The sequence below is a fragment of the Nematolebias whitei genome, chromosome 16, assembly GCF_014905685.2.
Source record: "Nematolebias whitei isolate Nwh7 chromosome 16, NemWhi1, whole genome shotgun sequence".
Taxonomy (NCBI): Eukaryota; Metazoa; Chordata; class Actinopteri; order Cyprinodontiformes; family Rivulidae; genus Nematolebias; species Nematolebias whitei.
The window spans coordinates 15,514,529-15,530,251 of NC_056513.1; the positions used below are offsets into that span (position 1 = coordinate 15,514,529).

The 15,723-nt window shown below is 44.9% G+C and overlaps 1 protein-coding gene across 1 annotated transcript; it reads left to right on the forward strand.

Annotated features, from left to right (window-relative positions):
* The first annotated feature begins 10,175 nt into the window (after positions 1-10,175).
* LOC119422895 (GRB2-related adapter protein) lies at positions 10,176-15,034 on the forward strand. Its single transcript, XM_037690305.1, has 6 exons — positions 10,176-10,191; positions 11,071-11,202; positions 11,267-11,364; positions 11,566-11,685; positions 14,469-14,736; positions 14,825-15,034. The coding sequence occupies exons 2-6, from the start codon at positions 11,125-11,127 to the stop codon at positions 15,002-15,004; spliced, it is 744 nt and encodes a 247-aa protein (XP_037546233.1). The 5' UTR covers positions 10,176-10,191; positions 11,071-11,124; the 3' UTR covers positions 15,005-15,034.
* Positions 15,035-15,723: the final 689 nt, after the last annotated feature.

Consider the following 15,723-nt stretch of genomic DNA (forward strand, 5'->3'; position numbering starts at 1 on the left):
ATCAAGTTGTTTTTGTCTGGGTCGAGCCTTCTGAGACATTTAAATATGTCAGCTTCTTTGTGAGCTGTAATGAAGTCTGACTTATTCATTATTTTTATAGCTACAGTCTCAGAGGATCCGTCTTTTCGACATTTAGCAACTTTTCCATAACGCCCGTGTCCAAGCACTTCCTCAATGTAGTAGTGTGTCCATCTAAAGTTATCTTGTATAACAAATCCTTTTTCAAATAAGCTAGTCAAATATATGATGGAAGAGTCGCCATTGGTGTCATCTATGGAGTATATTTCTTCCATGGAGGCCTTACCTTCGGTTTCATCTGTGTCTTCTGTTTGATCTATGGAGTCTGTTTGATCCATGGAGTCTGTGCCACACGTTTCACCGGTGGCGTACGTGGTTTCTGAGCTCAGGAGTCCACATCCCTGCATTGTCTCATATGCACATTCAACATAGAGGTCATTTTTTGAATTATCAAGGTGGTCCATTGTGATGAATCGATGATTAAGTGCATCAGCTGGGAGGATTCTGTCCACTGGATTTATTTTTAACTTGTTTTTCAGGAAATCTATGAATGCTTTTAAATCGTCCAATTCAATAGGATTTAAGATATTATCCTTGTTAATTAAATCATCTAGTGAATTCAAATGACCATAAGGGATGTCTTTGTTTTTAATTATCTTTCCTTTTGCTCTTTGGTATTCTTTGGATGTTCTAAGTCTCCACTTTTTATTAGGTTCTTTTGTGTCTGAGGTAAAAAAGCGCCTGGCACGCCATCCTTTGTCAAGAAAAGAATAATTTGGTTTGCCGTGCAGTTTAACAATAGAGCTCATATAATTAAACTCACAGTATGTACCATACAACTCTTGACCAAGGAATAGATATGCCAGTGTATAGCCAAGCCCCCAAATGTCAATACTTGGATCCAGCGGTAGGTCAAAAACATTTCCGGTGCGCTATACCCACAAGTTAGAGGGAACACGGCCTCTGCTAATTTTTCATGTTCAACAGCCGCTGCAAAACCAGCAAGTTTAACTTTAAACGGCTGAGAGAGATGGCCAACGAACAATATGTGTTCAGGCATAATATTTGCGTGTGTAATTCCAGTATCTTTCAGTGCACTCAAAGCCACCAACGTCTGGTGAGCTATTGCTCTGATTTCACTTACTTCTAAAGGTGCCATCTGTCTTGAATACATGAATTCTTGTAGGTTCATATCAAGTTGTTCAAATGCAAAACAGATACGATCACTGAACTCAAAGTATTCATAAAACTCCACCAAATTATTTCTGTCAAGATTGACCGTACCAAGAAGACGTAAAGCTTTGATCTCTCGCTCTTCTGCGTCGTAATACTTCTTTTTCTTGCATTTTAAAACAAATATATCATTTGTTTTATCATCTCTGCAAGCGGCTATTTCTCCAAAACTCCCATACCGTACGATATCTACAATGGTGTTGTCAAAGATGTGCGGAGTTCATCCTGCTCCTACAAAACGAACATGTCTTGACATGACCTGCTTCTAGGCCTCGGAGTCTGAGATAATGAAAACCATGTGTAGAGGAACACATACACTTACACACCCCATAAGCACGAATGTATATGACACACACTCACACAGCTACACAGACACACACAGGCTCGCTTGGAGACACGCGCAGAGAGAGAGAACAGCAGAGCAGAAGATGTCTTCTCTTTTTAATAAAAATTACCAGTTTCAGATGAATGAGAAAAGATGTGTTCATAAAAAATCAATAAACAAGTAGATAATCAAGTGATATTATAAACTTTGTGATTTTAAAATATAAACATTATGATTTTAGAATGTAATCTGTTTTAAGCTTGTTCATGTTGTTGATTGTTGAAAGAAGGACCCGAATGTTCTAGAAGAAGTTATACAAGCGAAGGTATTACGCAATGGAAAAGCCCCAGAAACAGCTGAGCAAATCAGGATAGGACAACTCAAAGATGACTAACCATAATTGAACAAAGTACACCCAGATTTTAATATGCATGATGAGTGACTGGCAAAACCTCATAAGAGGCCTGTAAATTCGGACCAAGGTCCAACCCAGAAGGGGTTGGATTTGCCTTATGGTATGATTGGTCTGGAGATGTCAGTCAAAATCTCAGGCTATATAAACAAAAGTTTCAGTGGAAACTCCGCTGTTTGGGACCCACTGCTCGTGCGAGGAGGCGAAGGACAAGACCCGGGAGGACCACGAGACGATTGTGGACTAATAGGGCAATTTGGACGGTTTCTGCTGGAGGAGAACTAGGGTGAAATCCATTGGAATACGCTTCTTTTTGGAACTATTCATCAGCCCAGATTATTCCTAAATCCTTTTCTTCAATATTCAGACCAGCCAGAGGACCAGAAACGGCACACATCCGAGAGAGATGGGGAAATTTGCCTCTTGCTAATTCAGAAAACATGGTAAGAGGACGTTTCTCAAATTTAGTCCTTAATGAAACCTTGTCCCAAATTAAAGCAGCGATGTATGAATTGACAAGCAGAAGAATCAATTATATTATAAATCTGGTTGCTCAGAGTTGCAGAAGGGTCTTCTTTGCAGTGAGAAATAATGTGTTGGGTCAGGTAGAGCGAGTAGGTAAACTGTGTGGGTACTTGTGTTCCTGAGTGAGACCGGGCGTGGCCAGCCGGACTAAAAGGCGTCTGAGGCCGAGCAGAGAGGAGTTCAAGAGCCTGTCTCAAGCCCATCCACAGGGACGGAGATCTACCTTGCCCAGGAGAGGTCAACAACTGGAAAGGGACTAAGGAGTGAAAATTATTCATCATGTAATCTCTTTGTAATCCAGTGTAATCATTATTGTGCATACCGCTGTTCCCCTGCAAAGATTTATTGATTAAAGCAAAGCAAAACGTAAAATTCTGGATTCTTATTTCAAACATCCCTTTTGTTCTTGGAAGTGGAAAACTTGGTTCAGAGAAACAACAGAAGCACGGGAGGTTTTAAACGGTTTTATTAGCTTTTGATTATAAAACAACATCCATAAGCCTTGTGCCTAGGCTATAAACAATGCCAGATCAATTAACAATTGCAACGCTAAATCAGGAGATGAGCTAACGTTAACTTGCGCTTCCTCGTCTGCTAAATGTCCCCACTCCTGCTGCTAGGTCAGGCGAGGCGCTTCCTCGTCTGCTAAACGTCCCCACTCCTGCTGCTAGGTCAGGCGAGGCACGAGGTGAGACTTTGGGTGTGGTGCAAGGATCGGAGGTAGTTAACAGTCTGGGTGAATCATCTCAACACAGCCTTAAAACTAAAACTGTCCTAGGAAATGGCTGCGGGTAATACCTGAGCTATAGGATTAGTTCTATGTCGTATAAGCTTCGCCCTTTAAGGCCTTCGCTTTAGTGGGTTTATCCCGTTATGCAGAGCATAAGCACTGAAAAAATTAGTCCACGCCCACCTGCTGTGTGGGCCCCACCCGGTCCGTATAAATTACGTTAAGAGCGGGAAATCGGCTCCCATTTTTTCTTCAGCGAGCTAATATAGCACTGTCAGAAGAACAAAGAGGATAAATTGTGTAAATGACCAACCTTTGTGAAGGATGCTTGGCCCGGCAGTCGACCTCCGGTCGTCCGGTGAGTTCTCCTCCCCGAGGAGAAGATGACGAGCAGTCTTATTCCAAGGTAAGCGTCGGGGAACATTTCCCAGTGACAGGTCACTACACGCTGGACAACGCCATCTTGTATTTTTTCCTCTTATCGCCGACCCTCGGGGCGGACCGGATGGTTCCTCCGGGGCAAGGCGTGCTCAGCTGCAGCCCCCGCTGCTCATTCCCTCCTGGGGAGCGTAGTGTAGGTGGAGGGGGGCTGAGTGAATGCTCACCCCATCCCACCTCGTTTCGCATCGGCGATCACACCGCTCCCGGCCGACAGCGCCCTCAGGGGTTGCCCGGCGGAACCCAGGAGGAGGCTGACATGAAGGGACCCCTTTTTTTTTTTTTTTCTACGTCCCTCGCCTTTTCCCGCCAGTTCGGATGATCGGCAGGAAGGTTGTTTTTCACCGGGCTCCACTGTGGCTCACCGTCTTGATCCATACGGCCTCGTGTTCCAACAGGACGTTCGACGGGCGAGGCCACAGACGGTTCTTTCCTGGTAGATTGGAGGAGTCGGTCCCCAGTCCGCTCCCATCACCAGAGTTGAGGGGTTCACCGAGCGGGGCTATTCCTCGGTAACCCCCCTGGAGCCAAGCCTCGCGGAAGCTTCCGGTGCGAAGCTGCCCAGGTCGGAGCAGCGTCCCGTCCCTCCGGAGGAACACGAACCAGACGGCGACCACGCTCTCCAATCGAGCCCACCGATGTATTTTCAGGCAGCCGCAGTTAGCAACAACGTGCGTTGCTAGCATATAGCATGTCCAAGGGACTGAAGGCTGCAGACCTGCCTTGGAGACAAAGAACTCCCTCTGTAAGGCAGCTGACGCCAGCTCAACATGTGTGCCTCTCCCACGGTTTGCCTGTCGAGGACTGCAGCGCGGATGACGATGATCCAACGACCCACCTGGCTTCGTTACTCCCCTCGCTGCCGGAGAAACTGCACAAGACCTGATGAAGCCATCACGGACGCGCTGTTCAGAGCAGCTTCAAACTATGCTGGCGAATTGAAACAGTCGGAGGAGGTGCCAGAGGCTGTGCGCCACCTCATCAAGCCGCGCGGCCCATCCCGGCCCGCTGGAGGGACCGTCGCGAGCAAGCTTCGACTTTTCCACGGCCGCGGCTCTCGCTGAGTTCCACCACCAGCCCTGCCCGTCAGAATCCAGCCCTCTTCACTCCGGCAACCTGCAGCTCAGCGTTTCCCCAGAGTTCGCCTGCAAGACAGCGCTCTGGGCAAACAATCGCAGAGCTCATGAGAGAGAAGTTTCTCAAAATGACGGTCTCCGGAGGGTGTGTGTAAAAGTGACACGAAAGTTGAAATAAATCATCATTAATGATCAAAGTGTCTGTTTTTTAGCCAGTCTGTAAGCCCGGATGAGCTCACAGCGGCCGCACACATTAAGAGCCGGTGTCCTTAATAAGGTTTTTTAAACTCACCGCCGCTCCAAGACATTACTAGTCGCTTACAGGGCACGATGGTAAGTAAAATAACTCGTTATAATCCCGAGTTGCACGATTTTCACTCAAGCGATGTCAACTCGCACTCGTGGGACGAAACACGAGTCGATCACAGAGCAGCCTCCACACATGAGCCGGTGTCCTTAATTAAAGGGTTTTAAACTCACCGTCGCTCTAGACATGACGAGTCGACCACTAAAATGAACAGCCTCCATCCAACGGCGCTGCGTTGATGCTGGCGCACACACACAGCTGCCGGCGCTACCAGCTCACATCGGTATAAATGTGGTCCGCAGGCTGGTTCGGGTGGAGGTCCTTCTCTCTCACAAGAAACGACACCCGTCTCAACGAATCAAACGCGGGCAGCCGTCACCCACCGCGTCTCAGCTTTCGGCAGCTCACCGCAGCTTAAACGTGAAGCAGCTGAAGAACCCGGTAATGAGTCCCGCCTCCCTCCAGCGCGCGCCCCTCCAGCGAGAGCGGCGCGCGTCCCTCCAGAGAACAACGTGTGCTCCCGCGGGGCTAGCAGCCTTCACTCCAACAGCACGGCGTTAATGAAGTCACGCCCTCCGCCTTTTCAACGTTCGCACAGCGACGTCAAACGCGCAGCCCCACCGCGTCATCAGCTGTCACACGCTTCGCCTCAGCTCAAGTCTCGCCCGGGATCACACAGAAAACATTCCCGCGACGCATGACGGCGGTTGAGGGGCGGACTGCTGACAGCCGTACAAAACATGACACATCACTTAACGCACGTTCACCCTACGAACGTTACGTAGAGTGGCTAAAACATGCTCGCCGTTTTTCAGATGGATGGACAAGGTTTTATGCAAATGGTACAAGTTACAGTTTGCAACCCGAACCCCTCCATTCAGAGGAGTTATAAAAACGGTCCCGTCATCATCAGACTGAATCTCATCCCTAAATGCAGAAATCCAAGTGTTTTCTGATAAAAGTAATCTACAGAGTTCCCCAACGGAGAGAAAACACAGGGTTTTTACTCACGGATCGGAGGGGTGAGACCGTTTTTTGGATCTGTTATATAACATCCAGAGAACGCATACCGATCATCCTAACACAGAGACGAGAGTTTTTGTTTTACCTGGATGATCTGCTGCTCCTGTCACTTTAGACAGGAGGCGCTGATGCAGGATCAGGTGTTGACATCACACCTGTTAAATCTGGGCTTCGCCATAAATTGGAAGGAAGCTCGATTTTCCCGGCCCAGACATTTGTTTTCTGGGAGTGGAATTAAATTCAACCACCATGAAAGCTCGTTTATCACAAACTAGATTTAACACTTTTTTAAAGTCAACTCAGCCACGTAAAGACCTAGCAAGTGATAACAGCTGTCTCCGTCATGAAGCTGTTGGAAATGATGTCACTCACACAGTGGTTCCGCTGGTTTGTTACACATGAGACGCCTCCAGAGGTGGTTTTGCACGTCTGCATGTGGATCCAGTAAAACAAACGACGGATGATCATTGTCCCTTCCTCTGTGAGAGCAGACCTCCGACTCTGGGGAAACACCCTGTTTCTGTCAGAGGGAGTCCCCCTCAGCAGACCCACGTCACGGGTCAGTCTTCACGGACGCGTCGCTGTCAGGCTGGGGAGGGGGGGACATGCCTATCTCAAGCAGTGGGGGCGCTGTGGCCCCACCACACATCAGCCCACATCAATGTTTTGGAGTGTCGCACAGCACTGAATATGATTCAACACTTTGTTCCCGTGCTACAGAATCAACACGTGTTGATTCACACAGACAACATGATGACTGCTGCGTACATAACCATCAAAGGGTGTGCGTTCAGCCCAGATGTTACACATTGCGCGAAAGCTACTGTGTTGGGCTCATCAAAACCTGCTCTTTATTAGAGCGGTTTACATATCCGGTGTTCTGAACAGAGGGGCAGATGTGATGTCCAGGGGCGGCCCACGTCACGTGGACCAGACCCTCCATCCAGATTTGATGTTTTTCAGACGTGGCAGAAGTTGGCTAAGCAGCTGTGGACCTGTTTGCGACGCGAGAGAACACTCAGTGTCAACTACGGTTTTCCCTGAGCTCGCGAGACGATCCATCGCTGGGGGGGGACGCATTTGCTCACAGCCCGTGGCCCAAAACGCTTTTATACGCGTTTCTTTTCCCCTACCTCGTCTGTTTTTACGGTTCCTGAACCGAGTTCAGGAGGAGGGATTGACAGCTCTCCTGGTGGCTCCTGGCGTGTGAACGCACCATGGTTCCCAGGCCTGCACCGTCTGTTGTCGGGTCGCCGTGGAACTGCCGTGGAGGGAGGATGCTCTCCTTCAGGCAGGAGGAGCGACCAAGAGTTACCCAGAAATAGGTCAGCACCTGTGGGTCTGACCGCTGAGCGGTCCCACTTAGAGAGGATGGGTCTCCCTCAGGAGATAGTGTGCACAATTCAGATTCACGTGCTGCATCTACCACAGTTCTGTACACATCAAGGGGACGGCTTTTCAGCGCTGGTGTACAGAGAAGGTTTAGAGGCCACCTCGTGCCTTTTAGGCGGCGTGTTGTTTTTCTACAACAGCTGATGGTTAGGAAGTTGGCATTCAGTACGCTTTAACGTACGTTGCAGTCATCTCTTCCTGCCACGAAGGTTTCGGAGACAGAACAGCTTTTAATCACCCGCTGATGAAGCGTTTTCTAAAAGATGTTCAGAGACACAGGCCTGCTTCACGCCCACTTGCTCCACAGTGGGATTTAACGCTGGTCCTGCGAGTCCTGATCAAAGCTCCAATCGAGCCTCTGGATCAGGTTTTCACTTAAAATTCTTGTCTCTTTAAACAGCCCTGCTGCTGGTTTTAACACCCGCTAAGAGGGTAAGTAATTATCTGCCCTCTCTGTTGCTTCGTCATGCCTTAGAATTTAGGCTGACGGGCAGCTCAGCTGATTTAAGACCAAACCCAGCTTTTATGCCTAAAACATCACGAGCTCTTTTAAATCAAGAGTGATATCGTTGGAGAGGTTTCTTCCCCCCCCCCCAACAGATCAGAAGAGGAAGCATCTTTTCATCTTCTCTGCCCGGTGTGGGCGTTGACGTGTTACATAACGCGCACAGCTGCAATGCGTTTCAAACTCAACAATTGTTTGTGCATTATAGAGATGCTTCTGCAGGTCGCCCGTTATCCATCCAGCGCTTGTCACACTGGCTGTGTGAGGTTTTTTCTGAAGCCTACAGAGCATCAGATTTAGAGCCTCCTGTCAACCTCTAAACACACTCGACCAGGGGTATCGCATCTTGGACTGCTCTGCATAATGGTATGTCAATGCAGGACATTTGCACTGCGGCTGCATGGTCAACACCCTGTTCATTTATTCGCTTTTACCTACGTGATGTAACGGTTCGTTCCATGACACATTCTGTCCTTAGTGCTCTAACAGAATGAATATTGTTGTTCTCATGGAACTCTGTTTGAGCTCACTTCTGTCTGCATGCATTACAGTGTGAGATGTTGTTATCAGTCACAAGTCGTGTCTGTGATTTTGGTTCTATTGTCACTAATCAGTTCATGATTATTGTTACCAATCAGTTCATTTGATCAATAATCAATTCATGGACATTAATCTGTTTATACTGCTCAGCCATGAACCAGTTGGTTCATGCCCCCCCCCCCCCCTCTTTTCAACTTCTTCTCCCCGTTGAAAGTTTTCCGGGGCGTTCATGCTTTGTCAGAACGCATAGTTACACAACATGCGTCTGTGCATGGCACATAATTACGTAACGCGTAGTTATGCACACGGGGAGCTGAGTGACAAGACGTTTTTTGGGCAAGCTTCCGCGTCAAACTGTGTTCGAATGGACCCAGTGAGGCGAGGACCACATCGGCTTCGCCCTTTACCCACTAAAGCGAAGGCCTTAAAGGGCGAAGCTTATACGACATAGAACGTTGGTTACGTACTGTAACCCCAGATTCTATGAGTATAAGCGTAGCCCTTTAAGCGTCGGGCCTCACTGGCTCTTAAATGGCTGAAGAAAAAAGCTATTTTGGGAGCCGATTTCCCGCTCTTAACGTAATTTATACGGACCGGGTGGGGCCCACACAGCAGGTGGGCGTGGACTAATTTTTTCAGTGCTTATGCTCTGCATAACGGGATAAACCCACTAAAGCGAAGGCCTTAAAGTGCTACGCTTATACTCATAGAATCTGGGGTTACAGTACGTAACCAACGTTTTGAGACCAGTTGGAGGAGAGGCTGCGGTGAGGGCGTGGCACGTGTCCTGTGCCTACCTCACTCGGGAAAGCAAGACAGTGTAAATGCTTGACTTACTTCTGATATCAGCACCAATTTCTGGTTTAAATGCTGATTCCGCAACACAGTTTGGAGAAGATTTTTTCAAATATCCAGCCATTTTCAAACACATTACGCCTTCAGTACTCTGTAAAAGAATCAATGCTTCTGTCCTTTCTACGTTTCACTGAAGAATGACGTTCAGACTTTTCACTAAAGTATTTCAATTAACTATTATGTAACAAAGGATCAAAGAATGACATAGTGATGATGTCATCAAACTTAAGGCTAATTGTGCTGATGTCATCAAGTTAAATGTTGCTGTAGTGATGATGTCAACAAGCAAAAAAATTTCTAATTTCCTGTATTCCATTTAGTTTGATGACATCATCACTATCATCAATTTTTGTAAAAAAAAAAAAAATCTAGATTTGTAGTTATGAATCGATTATAAAGGCCCATACATCGATTTTAAAATGCGGGGGGTTTTTTTGGGTGCTTTGTTTAGTTTTTTTTTCCCCGCTCCTACCCCCGAGCGTACTGCAGTTCGTGTGTCCGCTCGGCCGCCGTAGAATTGGGCCGTGTAGGCCACCGTACGATAGCGCGATTCAACTCGCTTGTTCGTCTTTAAAAATAATTTCAGATCCTACAATGTTCTGGGGGAAGACAGAGCTTAACAAGAGCACGGTTGTTTGCAAGAACTGTAAAATAAAATTGCGGTACAGTATTTTGGAAATATGGTAAAATGCACGGAAGGTGAAAACGAAGTAGCCGAGCAGCGAGCTCTACAACAAACTTCCAGCAGATTCCCCAAAGGCTGCGAAGATTTTTCACTCCAAAGGATTTACGAGCAGACAGCTCAGTGGAAGGTCAGGGGTTTAGGATTATTTTTAATACGCTGGACCCAACATACGTTTTTCCTTAACGTAGCCTTTTAGTAATAAAGCTGCACCTCCACCATGAAACAAAGAATAAAGTGAGAGAAGCTCTGATTAAAGCTACCAGCTGCAGCTCATAGGGAACTGTTTTCTCAAATTATACTAAAACTTAGACAAGTTATACAACATACTTAATGTAATTTGTCTTTTGAACAGGTTGAAGAGACCAGATGAGACACATCACCTGGAGCCAGTTCTAAATGATACAATTTATTTTGGTTTATAAATGACAGTTCAGAAGTTTTTGTGCAGGTTTGCACAGGTTTTGAAATTTGTTAAAGATTTACTAAATATGAATCAATATGGTTAAGACTGTGAAGTTTGTATATTTCATATTAGGTTAAGTTTTGAAAATATAGCAAATGTTAAAGCAATATGGTTAAAAAAAAACTGTGAAGTCTGTATTTTATTTTGAGTTAAAGGTTAATATACTACGGTAGGCTGAACCCCCTAGATAAAAGTATCAAAAAAGCTTACTGAAAACTAAAGGCAGCAAATGCTAGCTAGAAAGCTAGCTAAAAGCAGCAGAACATCAGCTAGAAGCTGAAAGTAGCAAAAGGTCAGCTAAAAGTCAGACACAAATAGAGCAAGCATGATGATGTTGATTTAAAAAATAACTTGTTGAAGGAACTGAAGGCATCTCTCTGCATTTATATGGGGAAATATTTGTAGATAAAGTTAATTATTTTGATGTAAATAAATAAAAGTTACAAAAACTGTAACTCCATCACATGGATGAAGAGGAGGACACACAAGCTGAGCAGCAGCAGCAGCATGTCACTAACACACACACATTATCTCTCCCTACAGCTCTGTGCCTGCTTGTCTCACGAGGTGAAACTGTCTCTGTCCTCTCTGTCCATCATGGAGGCTGTGGCTCTGTTCTCTTTCACAGCATCAGAACCAGACGAGATCAGCTTCCAGAAGGGAGACGTGGTCAAAGTAAGTATAGATGGTGAGGCTTTCAGAGTGTCTGTTAGTCTGTTCATGTCTTTCTGTGTTTTAGGTGACAGAGATGGAGGAAGACTCCTGCTGGTTCACAGCTGAGGTCCAGGGGAAGCGAGGCTACGTGCCGGAGAACTACCTTTACCTTCTCCCTCATCCGTAAAAAAAAATAAATTTCATATTTTAAATAATGTCTGCAGATTTTCCATGTTAAGTGTGTATTTACAAATGTAGTGAATTTGAACCCCTCGTTGCAAATGTGTTTCATTCCTCAGTCTGGTTAGTCCTGGCTTCTAATAAGAACTTGTTAAATCAAAGTGTGGCTGCGGTTCTGGAGGTGACTTCTGTCCGTCTCTGCAGCTGGTTCGCAGGGTCAGTGTCCAGGCTGGAGGCTGAGCAGTGTCTGCACCGGCATGAAACTGGAGTGTTTCTGGTGCGGGACAGTGAATCTGCTCCTGGAGAGTTTTCTCTCTCTGTCAGGTCAGTGAATGCACCACACACCTGCTTCTGTCTTTAGGGCCAGGTCGTTTTGCCCACCTCTAATGAGGATGCACATCTACACTTGATTAACTTTTCAAACCAGTATGAGCCTTCATAGAAGATACTGACTGTATGTCGTGTTTTTACTGTGGGCGGTGAGTCAGATGTTTGTTTTCCATCTCACTGAGATCATTAACATCTCACAGCGTCCACGTGTCTTTGCCCCATCAGCAGGCAGTTTTATTATGAGACTTCAATGCGCTAAAAATAATATCACACGCACAGAGTGAAGGGAGACGGAGTGTATGAGAATGAGGAGGAGGTATTTGGGTCACCAAAGTGACACGGGACTCATTTAATGACTGAGGGTAAATGAAATGCGCTCAGTAATCGGGGTGTTGCGTAACGCCAGCCACTTTTTAATTATAGACAGGTATATTATGCAACTGGTGCAAGCACACACATGCACACACAGGGAAGGGGGGAAAGACCTCAGAAGAGGATCATGGATGAAGTGAAGGAGGATGTGCAAAGTGAGAAGCTGAAAGATCATTTTAGCTTGTGATACCAAAAGTAACCAGCAGAGGGCGATAATGTCTCATGGACATAAAGTGTCATGAAATAATACACTTCGTCTGAAACTCAGCTTAAATGTTGCAAATTATTATATTTTTTAATAAAATAGAAACATGCTTTGGATCACAGGTGAAAACCAACATAAAGAAGAAGAGACTGCAGCTCTTTCATTGAACTGAATTTATTAATGTATTATGTGTTAAACTGCGCGGCACAATATGAAGTAGAAGAACTTAATATTGAATCTTTCTTATATTTCTTTGCTTTTATTGTTGTCTTACTTTATTGTTTGACTGAACTGTAAAGCGCTCAGTTATAAATATCTGAACTGTGTTGCTAGTGATCAAAAATATTCAAGAATACAAACAAAAAGTAACACCTTTTTTTTGTTCTGTCAAAAATCTTTTTTTTTGGACAGCAATTCATATAAATGCTATTTTAAAGCCAAAATAGCTCATAAAAGGAGCTATTTTTCAATGTTTTTATTTGAATTTTAACACAACTTCTACATTATTAATTGACTGTTTTGGGGTTAATGCAGGATTTTCTTAAATGTTTAATTAGAAAATAGCTGATATTCCTTTTAATTACGATTAAATTTAGCGATCAGTTTTGACAGTTCTCCCATCAGTGTTTGGAATATTTCGGCACGTCTCATTTACGCATGATCATAGCTTCAAAATGACTCGACTTCTGTCAGTTCTCGTTCTTACAGCTTTTTGTTGCGGAAGTTGGTTCCACAACAGAGGAGCCTGATAACTGGAAGATCTTCCTCCCATTCTGCTTTTGGAAACTCTAGGAACTGCGAGTAAACCTGCAGTCTGAAGGCAAAGTGCTCTGTTAGGAAAATATGGAACAATAAGATTGCAAGTATAAGATGGAGCTAGGTTGTTGATGGATTTGTAGGTTAGAAGTAAAATTTTGAATTCTATTCTGTATTTGACAAGGAGCCAATGGAGAGAAGCTAAAACTGGAGAGAGATGATCTCTCTCCCAGTAACTCCAGTCAAGACTCTGGCAGCAGCATTTTGGATTAACTGAAGACTTTTTAAAGAAGTATTTGGACACCCAGATAACAAACCAGTGCAATAGTCCAGTCTAGATGTGACAAATGCATGAACCAGTTTTTCTGCATCATTTTTAGATAAGATATTTCTAATTGTAGTGATATTACGCAGGTGGAAGAAGGTGGTTCTAGTAATGTTTTTGATGTGGAGGATAAAAGACATGTCCTGATCAAAAATAACACCAAGATTTTTAACATTAGAGCTGGAGGCCAGATTAATGGATCTAAAGAGGGCGAAAGACTGAAAAATGTATTCCTAATATGTTCAGGTCCAAAAACTAAAACCTCAGTCTAAAAAAGTTAAATCTGGTCCTCTGGACATAAAAAATAATAAATTGTAGAAATGTTTCGTCTTTCATCCGAAAGACGAAACATTTCTACATTTTTTTTGTTTTGTTTTGTTTTTTCGTTTGAATGTCCAGAGGACCAGATTTAACTTGTTTAGATTTTTCTACCTGGATTATTGAGCATGCATCAGGATAAAACCTCTGTCTTGTCTGTGTTAGCAGAAAATTTAGGGTCATCCAGGTTTTCATGACTTTAAGACATGCTTGTTGTCTAAGTAGCTGATTGGATTCATTGTGTTTCATGGACAAATATAACTGTATATCATCAGCATAACAATGACAATTTATCCCATGCTGTTTAATAACATTACCTAATGGAAGCATATATAAGGTAAAGAAGGTAAGGTACATTGAACCATCAGGTATTCTGATGGCTATTATGCGTAAGAAGACAAGTTTTAAGGTTTTCATGTTTGTAAGTTTTCCAGTAACGTAATGGTGGTGGTCGATGGTGTCTGGAGGATAAATCCTGAGATTATCTTCCAGGATGGATGACCGTGCATTTTCAATCGATTGATGTTTGACATTTAGAAAGATGAGTGCATTTACGATGTGACGCTTGTGCGCCTCATGAAGCTGTTTAGCGTGCGACGCTGGTGCACATGCAGAGGTTTGTGGTCTCGTTTCCCACACCGACAGGTCTGAGCAGTGTGACTGAGGGAATTCCTGTCGACAAAGACAACCGAACCGAGGAATGAAGAAGATGCAGACGCTCGTGCTGCACGGCAAAGGGCACATACTCATAGTTCCTCTCTTGGCTGTATCTCATTCTTTGTCTGCCCCGTCATTTCGCAGCTATGGCGACAGGGTGGAGCACTTCAGAGTCCTGGAGGGGGGTGGTCAGTACTTCATCTGGGACAAGTCGTTTTGCTCCTTGAACCGCTTGGTGGACTTCTACCGAACAAACAGTATCGCCTTAGAGAAAGTGGTTCGCCTCAAAGATCTTCCCTCGTCCCCTCGGCTGCAGGCCCATCCTGGACACAACCCGTACCCCAACCCTTATAGAAGCACCTCGCAGGAGTCAATCCATTCTACCCACTCTAACCTCAAACCAGTTTTGGAGGTATGACAATGAATGACTTCTTGTAATCAGCTCTGTTAAATTCACACCTGTGTGTCTGACATCCTGTTATTATTATTTTTTATCTTAGAAGCCTCGTCTGGCTCATGCCCTCTGCGACTACACCCCCCCTCAAACCGCCCACCTCCACTTTAGACGTGGAGATGTCATCAACCTTCTGGACTGTTCAGACTCGCTGGGCTGGAGGGGGCGCTGTCGAGGCCGGGTGGGCATCTTCCCTCCAGAATATGTTCAGCCGCTCTTCCACTAGCTCCACGGCTGACCTTCAGATCTGTGCTGACACCCAGAGACGTGCTTCAACCTGCCCAGTGACTGATGCCTTTAAAAATGTGGGTTCCCAACTCTGGTCCTTGAGGAACACCATCCTGCATGCTTTAGTTCTTTCTCTGCTCAGACACACCTGATTTTAATTAATGGGTAAATGACAGGCTTCTGCAGAACATGTGGAAGTAATTAGATCACTGAATCAGGTGTTGGAGCAGGGAAGCAACTAAAACATGCAGGATGGTGTTCCTCAAGGAGGAGGGTTGGGAACCAACGGGTTGCACAGACGCTTAAAGTAACAGTCCAGGTCCATTGAGATTTGGTGGGAAGGTTCTAAACAATGATCATCTTGCCTGTTGTAGATGGCTTTTTGAATGACCACAGTTTGGAGAAACAGAATTTAATTCTGACCGGCTAGATTAGCTAATAATCCAGAGTGAGTTGCTGCCATCTAAAAACGATGATAAAACTCTTAAAATGCTAAAGTAGTCCATGCAACTTTATATACTTTATCTTTACATTTCATTTTGCATATGTGGTTATTTATATAGAAACTTGTGGTTATTTGCAAGTAGCAGCAGCTAGCTACACTTCCTGTGCAGCCTAAAACAATGATTCCCAACCGTGGTCCTTGAGGAACACCATCCTGCACATTTTGAGTTGTTTCCCTGCTTTGACACACCTGATTTGAATGAACAGGTGATT